General features: G+C 43.9%; 1 protein-coding gene and 1 pseudogene across 1 annotated transcript in view; one reads left to right on the forward strand and one right to left on the reverse strand.

Annotated features, from left to right (window-relative positions):
- Positions 1–23,156, reverse strand: part of MAML1 (mastermind like transcriptional coactivator 1) — a 57,873-nt gene that overhangs the window by 5,239 nt on the left and 29,478 nt on the right. Inside the window, exons 2-4 of the mRNA XM_075542108.1 lie at positions 5,558–6,949; positions 3,318–3,578; positions 522–618 (exon numbers count right to left, since the gene is read on the reverse strand). Of these exons, the coding sequence (XP_075398223.1) occupies positions 522–618; positions 3,318–3,578; positions 5,558–6,949 (1,750 nt within the window). The remainder of the gene's footprint in view (positions 1–521; positions 619–3,317; positions 3,579–5,557; positions 6,950–23,156) is intronic.
- On the forward strand, positions 12,052–12,253 carry LOC142441176 (DNA-directed RNA polymerases I, II, and III subunit RPABC4-like; annotated as a pseudogene).

Genomic DNA, 23,156 nt, shown 5'->3' on the forward strand with positions numbered 1-23,156 from the left:
TAATCGGTTCCCCCTTTCCAACCCACTCACCCTCCACTCTCCCAGCATCGCCCCTCACACCCTTGGTCCTGAAGGTATCATCCACCCTGGATTCCCTGTGCCTCCAGCTCCCATATGCACCAATATACACTGGCCAAGGTAGAACCATCACTGAGTTACCTAGTCCAGTTATACACTGGTGCAGATGAGAAGACATTTTCTTAAGAGTTACAGTTATCATTTCCAGATAAGATGTCCTTTAATTAGAAAATATTTTGCCTGAAATGCTGCACAACCAGGGATCCAGCACTAACTAACTTAGCTCCCACCCTCTACTCTGACTGTTGCTCCAGAGCACACAGAAGGCGGGGCTCTTAGATTCAATCTCATGGGAGCAATTAAGGCCGGGGCGCACCCGCCATGAAGACAGGCAGAGAGTGGGCGCTCAGTTAGTACTACAACACTGACTAGGCTGAGAAGGATGATTGGCAGAGCCTGTGCTTGGGCACCCCCAGTCCCAGCGCTGCTCGGACGCCCTTTACCTGTGAACTGTCCAACCTGTTGTTGGTAGGTGTTTTGTGTAGGATCTTGGTACTGGGGTGGCGGGCGAGTCAGATGACGCTGGAACTGCTGCTTCTCCTAGAAGGAGCCCAAAACAATGAAAGACAGAAAACAGAGGCAGGTCAGGGAAAAGGAAATTGTCCGAGTTTATTCCTCACACTAAAGCTCCTGTGGAGAGAATGCTGCTGATCTCACTTGGGAGATGTTTTCCCTTCCTTTTACTGTTGTGACAGACGCCAACCCCCACATCCGCCACCTGAACGATGTGGTGGCATGGACTGCATTCTTCAAGTTTACAGCCAGTCTCGTGTCCTGTCTACATCACTCCACCATCACTAACATGATGTCAATGCCCTACACAAATCTCTCCCTTTCCCCTCCCTCCACATCTGGTAACCACTAATCAGTCACGTTTGGCTTCTACATATTTATTTCATATACTGTATATACTTGTGTATAAGCCAAGTTTTCCAGCATATTTTTAAATGCAGTTTTTGTGGTAAAATTAGGTGCCTCAGCGGATATTCAGGTTGGCTGATACTTGAGCACATACATATGGTCAGTGAGATCATGCAATATTTGTCCTTTTGCAACTGACTTATTTCACTCGATGTTTTTAATTTTTATCCATTTCACAAAATTCAGATTATGACATGCATAGGACTTCATTTCTCTTTATGGCTGAATAAAGCTCCACTGGAGCCCTGGTACCATAACAGTTAAGAGTTGGGCTACTAACCTCAAGGTCAGCAGTTTGAGATCACCAGCAGCTCTGTGGGAGAGAGATGGGGCTTTCTACTTCCATACAGCATCATAGCCTCAGAAACTCACGGGGGCAGTTCTACCATTCTATAGAGGTGCTATGAGTCAGAATCAACTTTATGGCCGTGAGTTTTTAGTCAAATGCTCCATTGCAAGTTTATTTTTCTTATTTATTCATTCATCCATTGATGAACATTCCAAATGTTATCGCCTTTTGGCTACCATTACAAACGGTGCAATGAACTCACTTTGTGGATTTTAAATTAATAACATTACACAGAAGGACAGGACAGATTAAAGGAGCAAAGAATTTTAACAGGTGGATGTGTAAGTAAAAAACCAACAGGGTAGATCAGGGAAATGTAAATCAAAGTCCCATGATTACCACGTCACATCCGTTAGGATGGTCAGAACAAAATTGACAGTCACAAGTGTTGGGGAGTATGTGAAGAAACGAACTTCCTATGCTGCTGGCAGGCATGTCGTGTGGCGCTGCTGTGAAAGGTCCCTGCAGCAGTCCATGCCAGTTCCTCACAAGATTAGGAATTCTAGTGACCAAGTTCCATATGATCAAGCATTTCCATTCCTAGGCACATAGTCCAGAGAAATGGGAAAATAGACTCACCCCAAAACTTGTATTTCTCTGTCAGGAAATCAATGAATCATAGTCTAAAAATCAATGAATTGTATACTTTCAGATGGTAACATATATAAATTACTTAAGTTATACCCCAATGAAGCTATTACTTCACACATGCTTTAAATCGGTAAATTACATATAAGTCATATGTTATAACCTAATGAAACTATTACTGAGTGTGTGGCTATGTGTGTGGGCGTGTGCGCTTGGACTACAGTAAAATTACCCAGTATGGTTCTTCTACACATAGTCTATGTAACTCACATCAAATGACTAGGTGGGAGCATGCAAATAAGGTGTAGAGGACTCTTAACTCAGGGATTGGCCTGTTGTGCCATTCCACTGGGGGTATAATCAAGGAGAATCCCACCAACATAAAGAGGAGCCATGAGTGCCAGGCTTTCCTGGCCCAAACAGAGTGTAAAACTGAGTGCCTACAGGAACCCACAGTACCAAAGTAGCTCTGTAACACTTGTTCAAGCAGGGCAGATGCCAGGGGACCATGTGGCTGAGAGGCTAATGACAAGAGAGAGAGATGTGGCCAGCAGCGTGGCTAAGAAGTAGCCCCCCCCCCCCCCCCAGATGAACAATCACATTTGTAGCCTGTTAGTTTCACTAATAAAAACTAAATTAACTCGCTAATTAGCCCCTGAATTGTGAGCATTTTCTGTGAGTTTTGTGTACTTATTGTAATGGATTACAGAGCCCAGCAGAGAAGTAGTGCATTGTGGGCAGGGCGGTTGGTGTCAGAACAGGGCCATGGAAGGATGGAGGGAGGAGGCGTGTCTGACCTCTGCCTCATACAAAGCAGCCTTGGTTGGTGTGGCCCTGGATTCTCCTTCACCCTCCTGTTGCCAAAGGAGGTCAAACTTGGCCCTCAGGCTTTTTAAACACAAACACACACAAAAATATAAACTCCACAAACACAAAGAAGGGCAGAAGCGAGGCAGTGATGTGGGTTTAAAGAGGCCCTCCATCATCTCCACATGCTGGGAGCATCTGCTACCCTTTAGGGTCTGCAGGTAGAGTGGTGGTAAGATTGCGAGGGGCTTGTTGGCCTGATTCTAGAACCTCAGAATGTCTTCATGCTCTACAACAAAAGTGGATTCCAGAGCAGACCAGCTTACAAGGGAGCTGGCTTGAAAATGGCCAGCAGGGTACATGAAAACATTCCTATGTGTAGTTTCTAGACCTACATTCTGCCCTCTTAATCCTTACTAGGTCAGTGATACAAAGAGGTTCTTAACATAAGCCATAATGGTCTGAAAAACACCCAAGAAGGGTATGTAACATGCAGAGCGGGGCAAATGCACAGTGAGCAGGCAGAGTTAGGATGCACGCCCTAAGGGGACGGGCGCCCCCATTGTCCTTTTACCTGTTCCGCCAGAAGTTGCTGCTGCCTTTGTAAGAACTGCTGCTGCTGCTGCTGCAAGTGCTTTTGTTGCTGCTCCCTCTGTTTCTGCTGGTCCAAAAGCATCTGGTGCTGCTTCATGACGGCTGCCTGCTGCTGGCTGCCGAGATAGGGAGCGCTGCTGTGAGTGCTGCTTATAGACACGGCCGGCGGCTGGCTCCCCACAGTAGTGGCCTGTGTCGGCATGGTTGTGGACACATGAGGAACACTGGCAGAGTTCTGCTCCTGTCAATACAGATAATGTAGTTCTTGTGTCAGGTGGGATACAGCAAAGGTTACAAATGGGCCAAACCTTGGGGGAGGGGCTCTGATTGATGGAGATGCTGCACTGAGTGGAACCTTTGAGTTTCTGGATTCAGGGCCATCCCTGAAACTCTTATCATTTGCCTATCTGTGAACAACCAATTTCTAGAAAAAGACTGCATGGTTTTGTACCAATACTCATGCTCACAGATGACTGAGTATTGGTACCTTTAGGTAAACCCAAGGACCAAAAAGTAAGATTCCTATCACAGAACACCACAAATTACTCTAACATCATTACTTAAATTTAGAATAGGAACTCAAAACAGGACAACTGCAATTATTTTTACAGAAACCAGTTCAAACGTTTGAGCCTCCCTCAAGTTCTTCATGCAGACATTTCATCTTGATGAGATTTCTAACCTGCTGCAGATTCTGACACTAACTTCTTCACTTCAATTATCTGGAGCTTAAGGGATCTGAAAGTGCTCTGAGTTACAAAATGCTACACAAATGACAGTAGCTTCCACTCTGTCCTTCTCTTCTTCAAGGCTGTTTTGCATAGCCAAAATAAATGCAGGGTCAACATTTAGACCTGCCTCCTGTAACTGGGAATTGCTGAAACTGTCATGCGTGTACGCAAATGTGTTGTGTGTTCCTGTTTTTTCAGCCATTAGAAATAAGCATGCAATGAGAGCCTTGTATGTAACTCTCCTTTTGAGGGGTGAATTTTTAAGGTGAACTCGCAGGGGGAGAATGTGCTGCATCCACACTGAACACTCTACAGCGATGACAAAGAAGTGATGGGCTATGTGTGGTGTAGTGGGTTGTGCACTGGGCTGCTGTAAGGGCATCAATTCAAGACCCATCAGAAGCTCCTTGGGAGAAAAACAAAGCTTTCTACTCTCATAAAGGTACAGTCTCAGGAACCCACAGAGGAAGTCTTACCCTGTCCTGTAGAGGGACTCTGAGTCGGAACAGACTTAATGACAGTCTTTTTTTTTTTTTTTTGAGTAGTGATGGGCAGATACGAAAGACAGGCCAGAGTATCCTGGGAAGTGAGAGATGTGAGTTGTGATCCATTCTCTGTCTTGGAGTCAGGGGGAGGTTCTCCATGTTTGTTTACACTGTAAACTCCAGCCTCCAGGAATGGGACAAATTTTAAGAGCTCTCTGAATGTGAGTAGAAATGCAAATAATGCGGACAACAGAAAAGTGGGTGAAGGGAGACGTCAGAAAGTGTAAGACATGACAAAATAATAATTTATACATCATCAAGGGTTCATGAGGGAGAGGGAAAAATGAGGAGCTGCTACCAAGGGTTCAAGCAGAAAGCAAATGTTTTGAGAATGATGAAGGCAATAAATGTACCAATGTGCTTGACACAATGGATGGATGTATGGATTGTGATAAGAGTTGTACACACCCCCAATAAAATGATTTAAAAAAAAAGGCAATGCAAGTAATGCTCATGATAATAAGTAACTAGTTTGTGGCCATTTTGTACCATATGGAATCACATAATTCTGTCAGGCTTGAGTATTATACCTAAACATCTAGAGTTTAGATGTATTGGGAACTGGTGTTTTGACTGGTGGTCAAAATACAAAGTTGTGATTGAGAAATTTTAAAATTAAATAAAGTATGAGGGGGTACCCTCCCCCGAAAAACAAACAAGAGATGCAAAGAAATACATTAAATGTGAGCGTTATCTCTAAAGAGCAGTGACAGGTGACTGGTGGACTAAATGTATTCCTTTAGTTAAAATAAAGTTAGATTGAGGACCTTTACACTCGACTTTTGCTTATGAATCAACCCTGGTTACTTTCTAAAGAAGATTTCCACTCCCACGGGGTTAAAGGCCAACAGCAGCTGCTCACCTCCCTCCCTCTTCTTCCCATTTACCTTCCAGCTTCATTGTGTGTCTGTAGCATGTGCCAGAAAGTGAAGCTACTGATTTACCTGGCTAGGTGGAACCAGGGACCTGAAGGGCATGCTTCCTGGCTTTGGTTTCATAAGATACACGGAGTTCTGCTCGCTGTTCAGGTGAGGCAGCTGCTGCGGTAGGTAAGACAGCATAGCTGCCTTGTTTTGGCCAGGCCCAGGGCTTCCTTGCCCACAGTCCACTTTAAAGTGAGAAAGGGGCTTGGTGTTGCCATAGTCCAGCATAGGTGCTTGTGCATTCACGGAGTTCTGATTCAAGTTACTTGGTGGCTGGTGACTCAGCATGTTTACGTGGCCGGGCTGGAGGTAGGGGCCTCCGGACCGAGGAGAGCTCTTGTTCACATTGGTCATCATGAGCAGTTTGGAGTTACTGAAGTCTTGCTGGTAGCTGGGCGGGCTGGCAGGCTTCTCCATGGAATAAGGAACATGTAAGGGACTGTGAGAGGGCCCCGTCTGCTGCCATGTGGACATCTGGCCTGCGGTTGGGGCCGAGGGGACCTGCTGTGGGTTCTGGAGCATTTGTTCCCGCTTCTGCTTGGCAGCAATCTGTTGAAGCTGGTGGGCAGAGGACAACTCTGCACCCCCTCCTGTGCCTTGGCTGGGCAGCACCACACCAGGGAGGGCTCTCTGTGCATTCTGGGTCTGAGCTGATGCCGGCATCAGGTTTGCACTAGGATTTTCCACCGTGGGCTGACCAGAAGTGTGGAACATGGTCTGGGAGGACCCAAGGCTGGGGGAAGCTGTGCTCACGGGGGCAGCTGAAGGGCCCATGAAGGTCTGTCCTGCAGACCCAGCTCTCACTTGAGGAGAGCCTAACTGTTCTTGCTCAAAGGCTGCTGGGGAGAACTCTGTCTTAATATTAATGTCCTGTGCCAAGGGAGTCTGTGTGTTAGAACCGGAAGGCTCTGGGTCCTTTTTCTCCTCAAAGTCCTCATTGAAGAGATCCTTCATGTCTTCATCAGGCACTGACCGGTTCAGTTCCTCAATGAGCTCCTTCCACTCCTGCTCGTTCAGGTTCAGGTCTGGCATAAGGTTGCTCTGTGATATGGACCCCCCTGCCCCAGCAATCATGCAGGGCAGGTCGTCGACAGGCTCCTGCTTCAGCTCTTTGTTCAAGCTCATGGGGAAGGACTCACTGGGGTTATTGCTGCCATTCAAGTGGAGGCTTGAGTCAGCCAGACCCTTTTTGTTGACAGAGTCCAGGGCCAAGGCGTGCTCTCCACCAGGTCTGTCAGGCTGCCCCCGAGGGGAGGCAGGAGGCAGGCCATTGGCAGAGACAGCCACACTCAGAGGGGCGTCCCGGCGTGTCTTCTTATGTCCAGGAAAGAGGTCTCCGTAGCCATTCTGCTGATCGCCATTCTGAGGGGAGGTAGCACTATCAAGATTCCTCTTCACCGCATCATGGAGATGCTGAAACACATCAAAAAGAGCAATTTATGCATTCAACATCAGGTATCAAATCCCCTCTGCTTACAGTGTTAACTTAAACCACTGGTCTACATCCTTCAAGTGAGTCCCCATTTCTGAGCACACACCTACATTTTCCTTGGCAACTTCACTCCCTCTAAAGTTCCTGGTGCCTCTCCTACCCCCTCTTCTCAACCCAGTGGCCAGTCAGGTGGGATGCTTTGCTCCGCAGTGGGAAGGCATCCCATTCAAACCAGTATGTCAGTGTTTGGACTTGGCTGTGCCCTGGAAAGGAGGCATCCTCTCCTCTCTTTGCAGGACATTAACCCTTGGCTACCCAATAGACATCTTATCTGAGGGGCTGCCCAAGAATGGAGCCAATGAAGAAAGAAAAAGTGCCAAAGTATGCACATACATTTTATTTTGTGAGAGTCAACTGAGCCCTGGATCAAGCTGAGTATGAGACCAGTCAGAGCTCTGCACTTTTCACTATTGTGAGTGAATCAATACATTCCTTTTCAAGGCTAAGCCTGACTAGCTTGGATTCTGATCCCAAGTACTTGGTATATAGCTTAGAAAAATAAAAGTCTTGACACAAATAGATATGTGCAAACCTATGTTCACCGGAGCATTATTCACAAGAGCAAAATGACGGAAACAACCTTGAGTGCCCATCAATGGGTGGTGAACAGACTAAGGCACATACAGTAACGACGAAGCCATGAAGCAGCACATTACATAGATGAACCTGGTGGACAGTTTGAGTGAAATCAATCAATCACAGAAGGATAAATAGTACTAAATGAGACCACTACTCTAAAAAGTCAAGAAAAGCAAGATTTTGGAAGGTTTGATAAGTTGTTTAAGTTGTGAAATACAAAAATAATGATCTGAAATGTAAACCTCACTTAATTCAAAATAAGTCTTTTTTTGTTTCATTTTTTTAAGTCAAAGGGAAGATTTACATACTGAAAGAAATGGTTACTAGGGATAAAAAAAAATGCACTCTGGTGGTGTAGGGGGTACAAACTGGGCTATTAACTGCAAGATCAGCAGTTTGAACCCACCACTGCTCTGTGGAGGATGGGATTTTATGCCTTCAAAGATTTATAGCCTTGGAAATCAACTGGGGCAGTTCAACTTTGTCCTACAGGACTGCTATGAGCCAGAACTGACACAATGGTTGTAAGAAAGGGAGAGAAAGGGGGGGGGATCACTAACTAGACAGTAGAAATTATTAATTTGGGTGACAGGAAAGGCAATATACAGTCATGGGGAGATCAGCATAACATAATAAAAGTAAAGGAAGACAATGGGAGGTATGCAAGAATAGAACGTAACAATGGCAAATACTATTAATAGATATACAACACTAATAGATTAATATATACAATACTATTAACAATATAGTAATACTATTAATAGATATACTAATACATATACACTATGGTTATATATACTACAAGACATATGAACAGTAACTGATGAGTGAAAGCATAGAAAACTAAGATGAACAGGTGTGGAATGACATATAGGAGTATACCGGGCAGGGAATGTATGGATGTGCTTTATACAATTGATGTATGTATATGTATGGATTGTGGTAAGAGTTGTATGAGTCCCTAATAAAATGTAAAAGAAGAAAAGAGAAAAAAATGATTATGGCAAAGACTGTACAGATGTGCTTTATACAATTGATGTATGTATATATATGAACTGTGAAAAGAATTGTATGAGCCCCAATAAATTGTTAAAATTAAAAAAAAAAAAAAGGAGTATACCTACAAATAGGTTTGTCAGTGGATACTTCTACACACATAATTTTATATGTTGCAAACATATCCACATAAGAGCACACTGGGGGCAAAGGTATGACAATTTCTTAACCACAATCCCACACTTGGAAGGAACGAGTCATGGGGCCTGGGGGCTTAGGGCCATTGTCTCAGGGAGTGTCTAGGTCGACTAGCGTAACATAGTGCACAAAGTCAATACTCAACATCTTACTTTGGTGAGTAGTAAATGGCACCTTAAGCGCTTTTGAGCACCAATCTAAGATGCAACTATTGATTTCTGGGGTAGAGTGAAAAAATTAAAAATTCAAACAATTACTGTAGTTCAAAGCTTAATGGACAACACAAACCACAGTCTCTACTAGTGTGAGACCAGCTACTTCCGACTACCATGACTGGCATCACATTAGAAGGTCCTAGACAGAAAGGAAGAGAAATGTAGAAAATTCAAACTAATAAGGAGCCCTTGTGGCGCTAACTGCTGACCGTAAAGCAGTGAATCAAAACATCAGCCGCTCTGAGAAAAAAAGTGGAGGCTGTCTGCTCCCATAAAGATGTACAGCCTCAGAAACCTTACGCAGGGGTCTGTGAGTTGAAACTAACTTGACAGCAGTGGGATGGCAACAGATTGACTTGATAGACATTGCTGGGCCCAGAACAATAATAAAAAGGCCTCTAGGAAAACAAAATCACCTGTGAGGAATGCCCTCCTCAGAGCAACCATCTGAGACCAATCGGCAGCATCTGTTAAAAACCAAAAGTCAGAAGGCAAGGTAGGGCAGGGAGCAAGGAAGAATGGAAATGGGGAACCCCGGGAGGAAGTGGGCAGACTGCAACGGTCAAGAAACAAAATGCGTAGAATTTGTTGAATGGGAAACTAAGGTGGTCCGTAAACTTTCAGCCAAATCACCATAAAGTATTTGGAGGAGAAACAAAAACCACCTACCCCTGTATCAGGAGGAATGCTGTGGCGTTCGCTGCCACAGACGATCTTGCTAAATCCATAGTGAAATACCATCATGTGACCAGATTATATCTATGTCTTCAAGGAAATCCAGTCAATACATTATTTGACTTTATGGACCAAACACAAAAGCTAGTGATGAAGAAACTGAAGAAAGAATTCTACCAACAACTTCAGTTGGGAATTGATTAAATATGCAACCAAGATGCACTGATAGTTACTGGTGATTGGAATACAAAAGTTGAAACAGGAAGGAACAGATGGAAAAATCTGGAATTGGTGATTGAAATGAAGAAAGAGATTGCATAACAGAATTTTCCCAAACCAATGACTTGTTCATAGCAAATACCTTTTTTCCTACAACAAAAGGCGACTAAACATATGGACTTTCCCAGATGAAATACACAGAAATCCAACTGACCACATCGGTAGGAATATATGATGGAGAAACGCAGTATCAGCAGCTAAACCCAGACTAGGCTACAACTGTGAAACAGACCATCAATTGCTTATATGTAAGCTCAGGATAAAGCTGAAGAAAATGAAAACAAGTCTACAGGAGCCATAATACCACCTTGAGTCTATTCCACCTGAATATCGAGAACATCTCAACATATTTGACACTAACGACAGAAGATGGATGAGCTGTGGGAGGACACTGAGAATGATTTCATTCATAAAGCAAAAGATCATTAAAAGAAACAGGGAAAAGAGATCACAGTGGATATCAAAAGAGATTCTGAAACTTGCTATTAATCATAGAGTAGCTAAAGCAAACAGAAAAAAGGATTAGGTAAAAGAGCTGAACAGAAAATTTCAAAGGGCAGCCCAAGAAAACAAAGTCAAATATTATAACGAAATGTGTATGGACCTAGAACTAGAAAACCAAAAGCAAAGAACACACTCAGCATATCTTAAACTGAAAGAACTAAGAAAATTCAAGCCTCGAATAGCAATTTTGAAAGATTCTACAGGCAAAATATTGAAAGATGCAAGAAGTGTGCAGAGAAGATGGAAAAAATGCAGTCATGGTATCAGAAAGAACCAGTCAAAAGGCCACCATTTCAGGTGGTAGCATATGAGCAAGAATAGTGCTGAAGGAAGAGGTTCAGTAAGTGTAATAAAAGGATACAATCCTCCCCCAGAGGACTTTATTTCAGAGGACGGCACTGAAACTGCAGCTCAGGGAGAGGGACATATCTGATCAGAGCCCACGAGAGCAAATGAAGAGGGAGGAAAAGAGTGGAGCACATCCTGGCCCACCAAGCCTTGAGGACAATATTCCTGCTCAGAGAAGCCAATCCACAGAGAAAATCATATGGCCGGCCCCACTATGAGAAACGATATCCCTTTCTGATCCATAGTCCTACAGGGGACAACAACTGAGACACAATGTGGGAACTCTGCCCAATCTGATCCAATCACACTGAGGCAAAACACAAAGGGCATGCAACAGAACAGCAAGGGGAACAGAGCAACAAAGTCCCCAGGGAATACCAAAACAGACTTTGGGGCCAGGGCTTGGCACCCCATTAGACTTGACTGGAAAACAATCCTAAAGGCCAACAAACAGTCCTTGCACTAACTACAGGCTTTTATTTTTTGCTGTTGTTGTGGGTTTTCTTTTTGCCATTGGCTTTTTGTTGTTGTTTTGTTTTCTTTTGTTGTTCTGTTTTGCTCTGTCTTGTTTTTGTGCATGTTATTATCTCTGCAGGTCTGTCTAAATAACATAGGCTGGATGAACAATTTGGAGGAAAAAACAATGGGATGGACAGTTTCAGGGAGACATGGGAGAGGGGGAGGTGGGGGGAAAGGAAGTGATGTTAACAAACCCAGGGACAAGGGAACAACAAGTGATCCAAATTGGTGAGGAGGGTGTAGGAGGCCTGGTAGGGGGTGATCAAGGGTAATGTAACCAAGAGGAATTACTGAAACCCAAATGAAGACTGAGCATGATAGTGAGACAGGAGGAAAGTCAAAGGAAATAGAGGAAAGAGGTGGGAGGCAAAGGGCATTTATAGAGGTCTAAAAGGCATGTAGACATCAAATATATTTATATATGAAGATGTAGAAATAGATCTGTGTGCATATATGTATAGGTTTAGTATTAAGGAAGCAGATGGACATTGGGCCTCCACGCAAGTACTTCCACAATGCAAGAACACTTTGTTCTATTAACCTGGCATTCCATGATGCTCACCTTCCAAACACTATCGCTGAAGACAGATGGGTTCATAAACAAATGTGGTGAAGAATTCTGATGGAGCCTGGCTATCAAACGATATAGCTTCGGCTGCTGTTTGCCATTGTGGAGCGAGCACTGTCTCTGACTCTGTAGGCATTTAACAATGGACCCCCAGGAGGAAGATGTGCAACTCCCAAAACAGCAGCCAATGATATATATATATATATATATATATATATATATATATATATGGAAAACGTAACACGGAAAATAAAATCCAGAGATCCAATCAGATGCAGAGATGTGGATACAGAATAATGTACAAGCAAAGTACTAAAAGACTGGTGGTTTTTGATGCTCAATGAAGCGTGAATTCAGAGAACCAGATGCACTTGAGTTGGATTTGCCATGCTTTCACTTTGTTGTATGACTTTCAGATAACGAACGCACTATGAATTTAATGGTATACATATGGTCTCACTTTGTTTCAAAAACCAAATTGTATTTAGGTATGTATGAGTGCATAGTGTAAATAAATAATTTTTCATTAAAAAAAAGATATAGCATCTAGGGTGTTAAAGACTTGAAGGTAAACAAGCGGCCATCTAGCTCAGAAGCAACAAAGCCCACATGGAAGAAGCACACCAGCCTGTGTGGTCACGAGGTATCGAAGAGATCAGGGATCAGGCATCAAAGAACTAAAAATCAAATCACTGTGAATCAAATCAATGTGCTGAGTGGGGACCCAAAGCCCATCTGTAGGCAACTGGACATCCCCTTACAGAAGGGTTATGGGGAGGAGAAGAGCCAGTCAGGGTGCGATGTAGCAATGATGAAACATACAACTTTCCTCTAGTTCCTAAATGCTTCCCAGCCCACTCCCCCTCACTATCATGATCCCAATTCTATCTTACAAATCTGGCCAAACCAGAGGATGTACACTGGTACAGATGGGAACTGGAAACACAGGGAATCTAGGACCAGTGGTGAGAGTGGCGATATCGGGAAGGTGGAGGGAGGGTGGGGTGGAAAGGGGGAACCGATTACAAGGATCTACATATAACCTCCTCCCTGGGGGACAGACAACAGAAAAGTGGGTGGAGGGAGATGTCGGGCAGTGTAAAATATGACAAAATAATAATTTATAAATTATCAAGGGCTCATGAGGGAGGGGGAAAAATGAGGAGCTGATGGCAGGGGTTTAAGTGGAGAGCAAATGTTTTGAGAATGATGAGGGCAACGAATATACAAATGTGCTTTACACAACTGATGTATGTATGGATTGTGATACGACTTGTATGAGCCCCCAATACATTTTTTTAAAAAAGGAAACAATCCTACTGCACCGCTTTTTCCAATTTTAACCCATTTCACTTATTTTATTCTATGTGACCCACTCTGATCTTCCACTGAGCCTTGTGGGTCACTCATGCCTCCAACAGCACCGAATGTGGTAGCCAAAAACAAGGCTCCAGGAACTGACAGAATACACTTTGAAATGTTTCAGAAAGCTGAAGAAGCAGTCACTCATCTATGCCAGGAATACGGAAAACAGTTACCTGGCCAACTGACTGGAAAAGATCCATATTTGTGCCCATTCCAAAGAATGGTGACCCAACAGAATGCTGACACTACAGAACGATAGCACTGATATCCACATGAGTAAAATTTTGTTTAAGACCATCCAACAAGAGCTACAGCAGTACATTGCCAGTTCAGGTCAGATTCAGAAGAGGATGTAGAACAAGGGATACCATTGCTAATGTCAGATGGATCTTGGCTCAAAGCAGAAAATACCAGAAAAATGTTTACTTGTGTTTCATTGACTATGCAAAGGCATTTGACTGTGTGGACCACAATAAACTGTGGATGTGTTAGAGACTTTGAGAAGAATGGGAATTTCAGAACACTTCATTGTGATCATTTGGAACTTGTACATGTATCAAGAGGCAGTTGTTCGAAGAACAAGGGAATGCTGCAGGGTTTAAAAAAGGGAAAGGTGTGCGTCAGGGCTTTATCCTCTCACCACATTCATTCAATCTGTAGGCTGAGCAAATCAGACAAGCTTTAACAACTTTCAGTATGCAGATGACACAACCATACTTGCCAAAAGTGAGGAGGACTTGAAACACTTGCTGATGAAGATCAAGATCAATGTAAGGAAGCCCATACTCCTCACAAGTGGACCTGATATCATCATGATGAATGGAGAAAAGGTTCAAGTTGTCAAAGATTTTGTCTGTCTTGGTTCCACAACCAATGCTCATGGAAGCAGCAGTCAAGAGATCAAAAGACATATTGCAATAAATAAATCAGAAGAGCTAGGATGTTACTTTGAAGACTGAGATTTGCCTTACCCAAGTCTTGGTATTCTCTATTGCTTCAAATGATTGTGAAAGCTGGACATTGATTAAGGAAGACCAAGGAAGAGCAGATGCATTTGAACTGTGGTGCTGGAGAAGAATATTGAAAGTACTATGGACTGCTAAAAGGACAAACCGATCTGTCTTGGAAGAAGTCAGGTTAAAGAGTGCTCCTGAGAGGCGAGGCTGGCAGGAGTCCATCTTACATAGCTTGGACATATTGTCAGGAGAGCCAACTCTATCCTCTGAAGAAGCAGGGCTTCTTTCCTTTGATTACTTCCACTTAACTTTTGTCCTTTAGCCTCCCATTCAAGTTTATTTCTCCAACTCACTAACCCCAAAGAGCTTCTAATTTTTATCAGTTTCACTGATGTTCTTGCTTTTTGGCTGCAGAATAGGGTCAAACTTGCCAAAGAGCAGGAGCACTCCAACTGTGTCTGACCACCTGCCAGCACCATGCGTTCAGCAGTAAACTAACTGCTGGATGCAAATGTGCAGTCGACAAGGGAACTTGGTTTAATATCAAAAATCTAATTTTAAGTTCCTTTCTCTTTTTTCCCCTTCAAGATTTTCTTACTTCTTCACTGTACTATAATAAAAACAAACTGCACAGTGTTCTATGAATCCTGGGTGAATTATTTAAATACATCTCTGGCAACCTAAATTATTAATCTCAGAAAAACTTCAAAATATTACAGTTGGATCTGAAGGAATCAAAAACAAACAAAACAAAATTCATTACCATCAAGTTGATTCTGAATTATAGTGGTACTCATGGGTTTTTGAGACTGTCAATCTTTTTCTTTTTTTAGGAAAACAAAGCAACAGTATACAACCAGACAACAAAATAACAAACCACTGACAAAGAATAAAACAAAACACATCAAGAAAGAAAAGCTTGTAGTTAGTTCAAGGATCGTTTGCTGGCCCTCAGGAGTGTTTTCCAGTCCAGTCTGCTGGGGCACCACGCCCTGGCCCCAAAGTCCACTTTCAGCATTCCCTGGGGACCTTGCCACTCGATTCCCTTGCTGTTCCGCTGCACTCCCCCAGTGGTTTGCCTGGGTGTGGTGGGATCAGGTCAGGCTCAATTCCCACACTGTGTCTCCGGCGCTGTCCCCTGCAGGGCCATGGGTCAGTGAGGAGCATCATGTCTCATAGTGGGGCCGGCCATGTTGTCTTCTCTGTGGACTGGCTGCTCTAATCAGGAACATCATCCTCATGGCCTGGTGGGCCAGGCGAGACTGTCAATCTTTACAGGAGTAAAAAGCGGCTAACTTTGTGGTCAGCACGCCAGCAAGTAACCCAACCCAGTGTGTAACCCTCTACATCAATTCAACAACTTGAATGCTGGTTCTCCTGCTTCCTACTGCCACCTAGAGGCACGAGGGGAAAGGGAATCATGTTCCGAAAATGGCTCTTCAATAAAATTACTGTTGGAAAAATTTTTATGGTAATTTAAAGGTATAGTCACATCAGTGTAATCTATCAGAAGGAAATATAAATGAATTTATTTTTATAAAAAATTGTTTTCCTCTTGGGAAGATTATTTGTTCTACAGTGCCAGATACGGGCTGTTTAAACCTTGAGGTGAGTTTTCTGCTTTCCTGAGGAGGTAGATGGGGGGGACTTGATGCGTCAGCTGGTTGTCCCAGATTAGAAACAGAATCCTTCTTTGCCTTAATAATTATAAAACCTACCACTCCCTCTTTCAGTATCCACATGCAAACAACTGCACACAAGTTCCAAAGTAACAGTTCAGTTTTGCAATACCAACTGGATATAGCCAAAGGAAACACTAGGCTGTTTCTTTAACTGCTCACAAAGTTTAACTGGAACCATATAGCTGGAAGTGCAGAATGGAGTGGCCCTTGGAAGAGTTTCAAACCTGCAGAATTTGCAAGTGTCTGACAGATGCAGGACAATGCAGGACTTCTACTGCAAAGAGAGTAAGCCTTGGAGCCTGTCAAGAATTGAAAGTTGTTCTCCCAAAATATGCACCCAGTTGGTCAGTATTGTGCAGTTTCCTCCATTTTGTGATCACTTGTAATCCTACTCTTTGTGGTGTCTTATGGAGCCCAAGTAACCTAGTCGGTTACATGTTTAGGGTTGTTAGCCACAAGGTCAGCAGTCAGCATTTGAACCCATCAGTCACCCCAACGGAGAAAGATGAAGTAGTTTGCTCCCACAAATGTTTATAATCTCAGATACCCTAAGGCACGGTTCTATTCTGTTCCATACGGGTGCTATGAGATGGAACTTGACTTAATGGCAGTGGGTTTGTGATGTTATAAATCTTGACTTCTGCTAATGTGTTAGAATCTATATGATGGCTAGGAGTTTGGTGAGAAGGGTTAACGAGGCAGGATTAGATTAGGTTTGTTATGTTAATGAGGCAAGACTAGGATAGCATACCCTAGCCTTGATCCTATGAGGATTCCAAGGGGGTCTCTCTGAGATGTGGTTACATCACCTTTTATCTTACAGAGAGGGAGGGGCTTTAGATCAACAAAGCAAGAAGAGCTAAGAGTGGAGCCTGTTATTTGGACCCCTGGGTTCCTGGGCTGAGAACCCCCTAGCTTCACAAGAAGGCTCCTGGCAATGTTGAAGGAACAACAGGCTCAAAGACACTGAAAAGAGACAAGAATCTTCAACAGAACTGACAAAGAAAGCAAGCTTCCCCTAGAGCTGGCACCCTAACTCTGGACTTCAAGTGTGACAGAATAAAATTTTCTGTTAAAAAGTCAAATACCTGTGTTATTTCTGCATAGCAGCACTAAATAATTAAGACAGAACCTAAATCTACAGGTGTTTATCAGCCTTCTCCTACAGCCCTCCACCTACCCTGCAATTAATTCCCTTTTTAACGGCTCACTGCCTGAAATGCCAGTGTGCTTGTGATCAGGCTCACAGAGCTAACATCTACGCTCTCTACTCGCAGCACACAAAGACAGAAGCCTCTCATGGACGTTCCTCACACTGGCAATCACTTAAGGTTCCCACTTCCTACTCCTCTTGACGAAGACTCATTGTTCCTCCTCCACCTCTGCTTCAGTTACCATCTCCATTTTTTAATTATTTAAACATTTTTATTGACATATAATCCACATACCATGCAATGTAATGGCTTTTATTATAAAGATTTGTGCAATTATCACCAAAATTAATTTTAGAACTTGAAGTCATTTTATTGGTGACTCATATAACTTTTACCACAATCCATACATGCATCCATTGTTGTCAAGCATATTTGTACATTTGTTGCCCTTATCATTCTCAAAACATTTGCTTTCTACTTGAGCCCTTGGTATCGCCTCATTTTCTCCCTTCCTCCTGCTACCACTTCCCTCAGGAACCCTAGATAATTTATAAATTGTTATTATTTTGTCAAATCTTACACTGTCCGATGTCTCCCTTCACCCACTTTCCTATTGTCCATTCCCCAGGGAGGAGGTTATATGTAGATCTTCATAATCGGTTCCCCCTTTCCACCCCACTGTCCCTCCACCTTCCCAGTATCACCACTCTCACCACTGGTCCTAAAGGGATATCTGTCCTGGATTCCCTGTGTTTCCTGTTCCTATCTGTACCAGTGTACAACCTCTGGTCTAGCCAGATTTGTAAAGCAGAATTGGGATTATGACAGTGGGTGGGGAGGAAGCATTTAGGAACTAGAGGAAAGGGCAGATTTGATCAGGTCATACACCTTAAAGGCCTCCAGTTGCTCCTCTTGCCCTCCTGTCTTCAGAATCTGGGTTCTAGAGCTGGGCCTCCAGGTCCTCAGGACTGGGCACTAATAACGCTCCAACTACATCTTCAATGTTTCCTATACTACATTCGAGTAGTATAGCAAATGGGACTCAACAGGTGGATTTTGTAGGTGGAAACATATAAGATAAAATGGCTACATATTAGTCATTTCAACCTAATATCTAACACATCTTTTTATCACTCTTCCAGCATTCATTCAAAGAGCCCCCAAGAACCCAGACAACTATTGGGAAAAACCCTCTACTACTTAGAGTCATGAAAACCATTCAGGTTTCTAATTCTTTGACAAACACCTTGGGAAATCCACGTAAAGTAGTAACGAGTTATTACTGTGAGGGACCCAAGTGCTATAGGGACACATCACTGAGCTAGCAGAGGGGCTGTGTTGACCACCCAGTGCTTAATACTCTCGATGGATTCAGGTCTCCAGGCAACGCTCACAACAACCTTGGAAAAGTTCTTCTTTTGTAGCAAATGGAACTCAGCTCAGTTTACATGAAGGTTCCTGATGTGTGGAGAAGGCACCCCAGTAAATGCTGGGTACCCACTGCCCCTCCTCAGTACTTCATCCTCATGTGACAAGATGAGTGTGCCTAAAACAATCCTACTTCTGCATGTAAAGCTCCTAAAAGAAGAATCTGAGTATGAAATGCAATCAGCTGAATGGCATGAGTCAGCACTTCAAACCGTGACAAAAGGTGCACCCTCCCCTAAGCCAAGCACTAACAGCCCCAGCCAGGTGTCAGTACCAGAAAAACGAGCTGTGCTATGATGAAATCCCATGAGCCACGGTCATAGATGACTCTTTGTAAGATATTTAAAAAAAAAGAAAAGAACAAATATAGAATTGATTAGAACCTGCTACGAGAAATTCTCACTTGAAGGCGTTATTTAATGATTTAAAAATGCCTGACTTAGTACAAGTAGCCTAGCTAGTATGGTGAATATTAAAGTTCTCTATAAGCACCATTCCTGGGCAATATTTCATATATTTTATCAAGAACATACATAAGAATAGCAAGTTACAAAGAAATATTTCAGAAAGTTTTAGTTTGGCACTTTGACATTTTTATTATCACCTGTTTTAAAAAGTTTTTGCTTTGAAATAATTACAGATTCAGCTGGGAGCCACCGTCCGGAATCGACCCGCCATCGGATAGGAACCTCTAGTGATGGAGAATCATCGGCCCAGGTCATGGCCCAGCAGAGTCCTGTCGCAGAGCAAGGAGACGCTGCTGCAGTCCTACAGCAGTGGCTCAAGGATGACAATCAAGTTCATTATGGACTTCGCAGAGATCATCAGGATGGCCAAGATTGAGGACGAGACGCAGGTGTTTCGGGCCACACAGGGCAAACAGGGCAACTATGAGATGCATGTGTGAGCCACCAACATCGTGTGGGCCGGAGAATCCCCGATGAAGCTGATGTCTGACCTCAAACAGATCCTGACCCTTAATGACTTTGAGTTGGTGAACGAAGCCATTGACCAGCGCCAACCAGCAGCTGCATGCACTGCAGGCCTGTGACCAGAAGCTGGTAGCCCTGCGTGATGAGGTGTCCATCGACCTGTACGAGCTCGAGGGGGAGTACTACTCGTCCAGCTGGACTCTGTGTGAAGCTTACTGGAGGCTGGCCTGCGACTCACACCCCAACAATGCCCTCTTGACTCCCCTGGTGGTCTCCTTGAAGCTTGCCACTGGCCTTCTGCAGATTGAGGCCCCTAGACACCCCAATGCCACCAGCAGCTCCACCCCACAGAGCACACCTGAGCCTCCCTGGCTCCCTGCCTGACCCCAAGGTTCTCGGAATACAACTCTCCTCTGGGGCCCCTGGGACTCCACGACCCCCTCCACCCAGCAGCTTCCCTGAAAGCCTCATTTGTCTGGGTCTGGGGTCCACCCCCTCCCCTGGGTGCTGGGACTGCCCACCTTAATCTTGAGTCCTCTGAGCACTGTCTTGAACCCCAGAGTTGGAGGGAAACTTCCAAGATGTACCTGATTGGGTACAAGGGAGCAGAGGGTGTGCCCAGCATGGGGACTGACAGCCATGCCAGGCCCCGTACCCAGGCCATGGTTGTGGGCCCGCTGCTGCTCGCCCACTTCAGCCATAAGGCCCTGCTACAGAGTGAAAAGCAGTGGCGGTCCAACCCGTCCTACTGCCCACTGGTCCGGAGACGGAATAAACATGCTGCTGCCCTCTAAAAAATGAAAGAATTACAGATTCACAGGAAGTTGCAAAGATAGTAGAGACGTTCTGTGTGCCTTTCACTCAGTTTCCCTAAATGGTTTTATTTTAGATAGCTGTAGTATAGTTTTAAAACCATACAGCATTAATATGTGTGTGGTTCTATGCCATTTTATGACATTTTTTAATCAAACCAAACCTACTACCAAGTCAATTCCAACCCACAGCAAACCTACATCGGGTTTCTGAAACTCTAAATCTTTGAGAGCAGACAGCTTCATCTTACATTATTGGTACAGCTGGTGAATTTGAACCATCAGCCCAGTGGTTAGTAGCCCGACATTTATCCCACAGTACCACTAAGGCTCCTGATAAAGCTTTTTTTTTTAAAGCAGGCTATGAAAATATTTAGTATAATAGAATCCCTTTCTCCAAAATTTGAGGTTAACATTCTAAAGCAAAAGAGTTAGCATTCACACGTTATACTGAGAAACAAAGCTGCCTAATAGATTGCTTCTTGCATGAGGCAGGTGGGTAAGCAGGCGGTATATTATCGTTGTTACAGACAAACCACTATGGCTGTCATATTAGACTCAGATACTGTGTGGTATATATGTGAAAACAAAGCAGGTAGATAAATGGCTGCCTAGCCTTACTTAAGACATAGTCTACTTAAGACATATTTCACTTTAAGAGCTGCTTTCTTGACCTGGATTAGATGCCTTAAAGTTCACCCATCTCTAAGAGTCCACAATACTCTGTAACTAATACCAATCATTACCTCATACAGGGAAGTATTCCCGGGTTCATGAAATATTCATTCACCAAAATCTTACTACATGGCAGACACTGTCCTATCAGATAATGGTAAATAGTGTCCTATCAGATAATGGTAAATGATTCCAATTTTTACTGTAGTGTAGACAGAGCATCAAACACTGGGGATAAAGAGATGAATATGACATACTTCCTGCTCCCATCCCCTGAGATACAATGGAGACACCAGAAGGAAGGAAGAAGGGAGGAAGACATAGCTTTCTACTCTCATAAATAGTCTCAGAAACTCACAGGACAGTTCTACCCTGTCTTATAGGGTGGGTTATGAGGCGGCATCAACTCGATGGCAGTGAGTGAGAGGAAGGAAGGAAAGCCCTGGGTATTAGAGGAAGAAAGACAGGACAGGGGATGGGAGTGGGAGGTGGTAGGGAAAACTTCTTGGAGGGGATACTTAAATCATAAAGAACACTAGCTGTCACCCTAAAGAAGAGGAAAGGCATTCCCAACTGAGAGGCAAAGGCAGGGAAGTTCAAATAAGCACCACATGCACAGAGGGTGTAAGAAACAAAGAAAATTATGGGTGTCATGCTGCTGAAGTGCCTGGGTGGTGCAAATGGGTACAGCACTAGGCTGCTTACTGAGAGGTTGGAGGTTTGAATTCTCCCAGAGGCACCTCAGAGAAAGGCCTCGCAAGCTCCTACATATCAGTCATTGAAAAGCTTCTGAAACACAGCTCTATTCTGACATTCATGAAGTTGTCATGAGTTCGAATCTGCTGGGTAGCAACTGTGAATGGTGGTAGAATGTTGATGAGCTTATTGAAAGAGATAAGCTGGGAATGGATCATAATGATCCCCAAATAGAAAACTTCAAAATACACAAAACTAGAGAAAACAGTATGGAGCCTTGGTGGTGTAGTGGTTAAGCACTGGGCTGTGATCTGCTAGACTGACAGTTTGAAAGTATCAGTCATTCCTTGAGAGAAAGATGGGGCTTTCTATTCCTATAAACAGTGTCTCAGAAACTCAAAGGGGTGGTTTTACCTTGTCCTACAGGGTCACCACAGTCAACATTGGTTCAATAACAGTGAGTTTTTTGAACAAAAGAAAATAGTATAATGCTTTCCCAATATCCAACTTAAAGATCTACCAGTGGTTGGCTAATTTTGTCCCATTTCTCTCTCTCCAACCCAAGTCAGGGCCAGTGAGTTGATTCTGACTCATGGCAACTTCACTGGTGCTGACTTCAGACATAGATCGCCAGGGCTTCCTTCAGATTACTAATCTTTCAGATTACTAACCATCTGCACTGCCCAACACCTACTACAGGAGCGCTTTTCCTCTTAGGCACAGACAAATGCTCATGCAACCAATATTTTAATCCCCATTCTATTGGTCAGGGCTTAGCACAATGATAACTAACAACACAGTTGGACCTGGTCCTGTTGCTTAATAGGTGATGTATTCACAGGCAGATTACTTAACTTTGGTTCCTCATCTAAAATAATTAGAAAAAAGAAAAAGTGGGGAAACAGAAACAGCCACTTCCTGGGGTGGTTGTGAGGCACTTCACACCCATCTACTGTGCACCCTGTTCAGGTAATTTGCTTCCTTCCCTTCCTTAGAAGCTGCAGAGCTGCACTGAAGACTGATCTCTACTTCTTTGTCATACATATCCTGCATGACCTTCTGGTTCTGAAATCTAGGTATTCCTTTTCACGCAGTTTTTACCTGACTTTTAAGGCACTCGGCACTGAGTGCCACTCTTGCCTTCTCCAAATATCTTCCTCGAGGAGCCCCTGCGACCACTTCCTGGACTTGTTCCTGCCTCCAGAGGCCACTCAACAATAAAGCCCACAGGGCCTTCATCCCTTCACACTGTGGCTCTCCTTCCAAGGAGCCCCGCTTCACCCCCACTCATGGCCTGGGCCACAACCCGAGGACCAGCACAGCACAAGAATTCAAATACGTTTTCCCTGTCTTCGTCTTTGCTACCAGCTTTCTTCTCCAGTGCTCTGTGTGCATATGTTCAACTGGAAACCCAAACTCCCCACACGGATGTCTGGCAGGGGCCTCTTAACTGAGCTCTCCACCTTCCTCCCCAAGTCTGCCCTCCTGAGAATGCTCCGACACGGTGCATGCTGTCCATGTCCACAGGGCACTGAGTTCTGCTGACA

Source organism: Tenrec ecaudatus, chromosome 2 (assembly GCF_050624435.1).
Source record: "Tenrec ecaudatus isolate mTenEca1 chromosome 2, mTenEca1.hap1, whole genome shotgun sequence".
Classification (NCBI taxonomy): domain Eukaryota; kingdom Metazoa; phylum Chordata; class Mammalia; order Afrosoricida; family Tenrecidae; genus Tenrec; species Tenrec ecaudatus.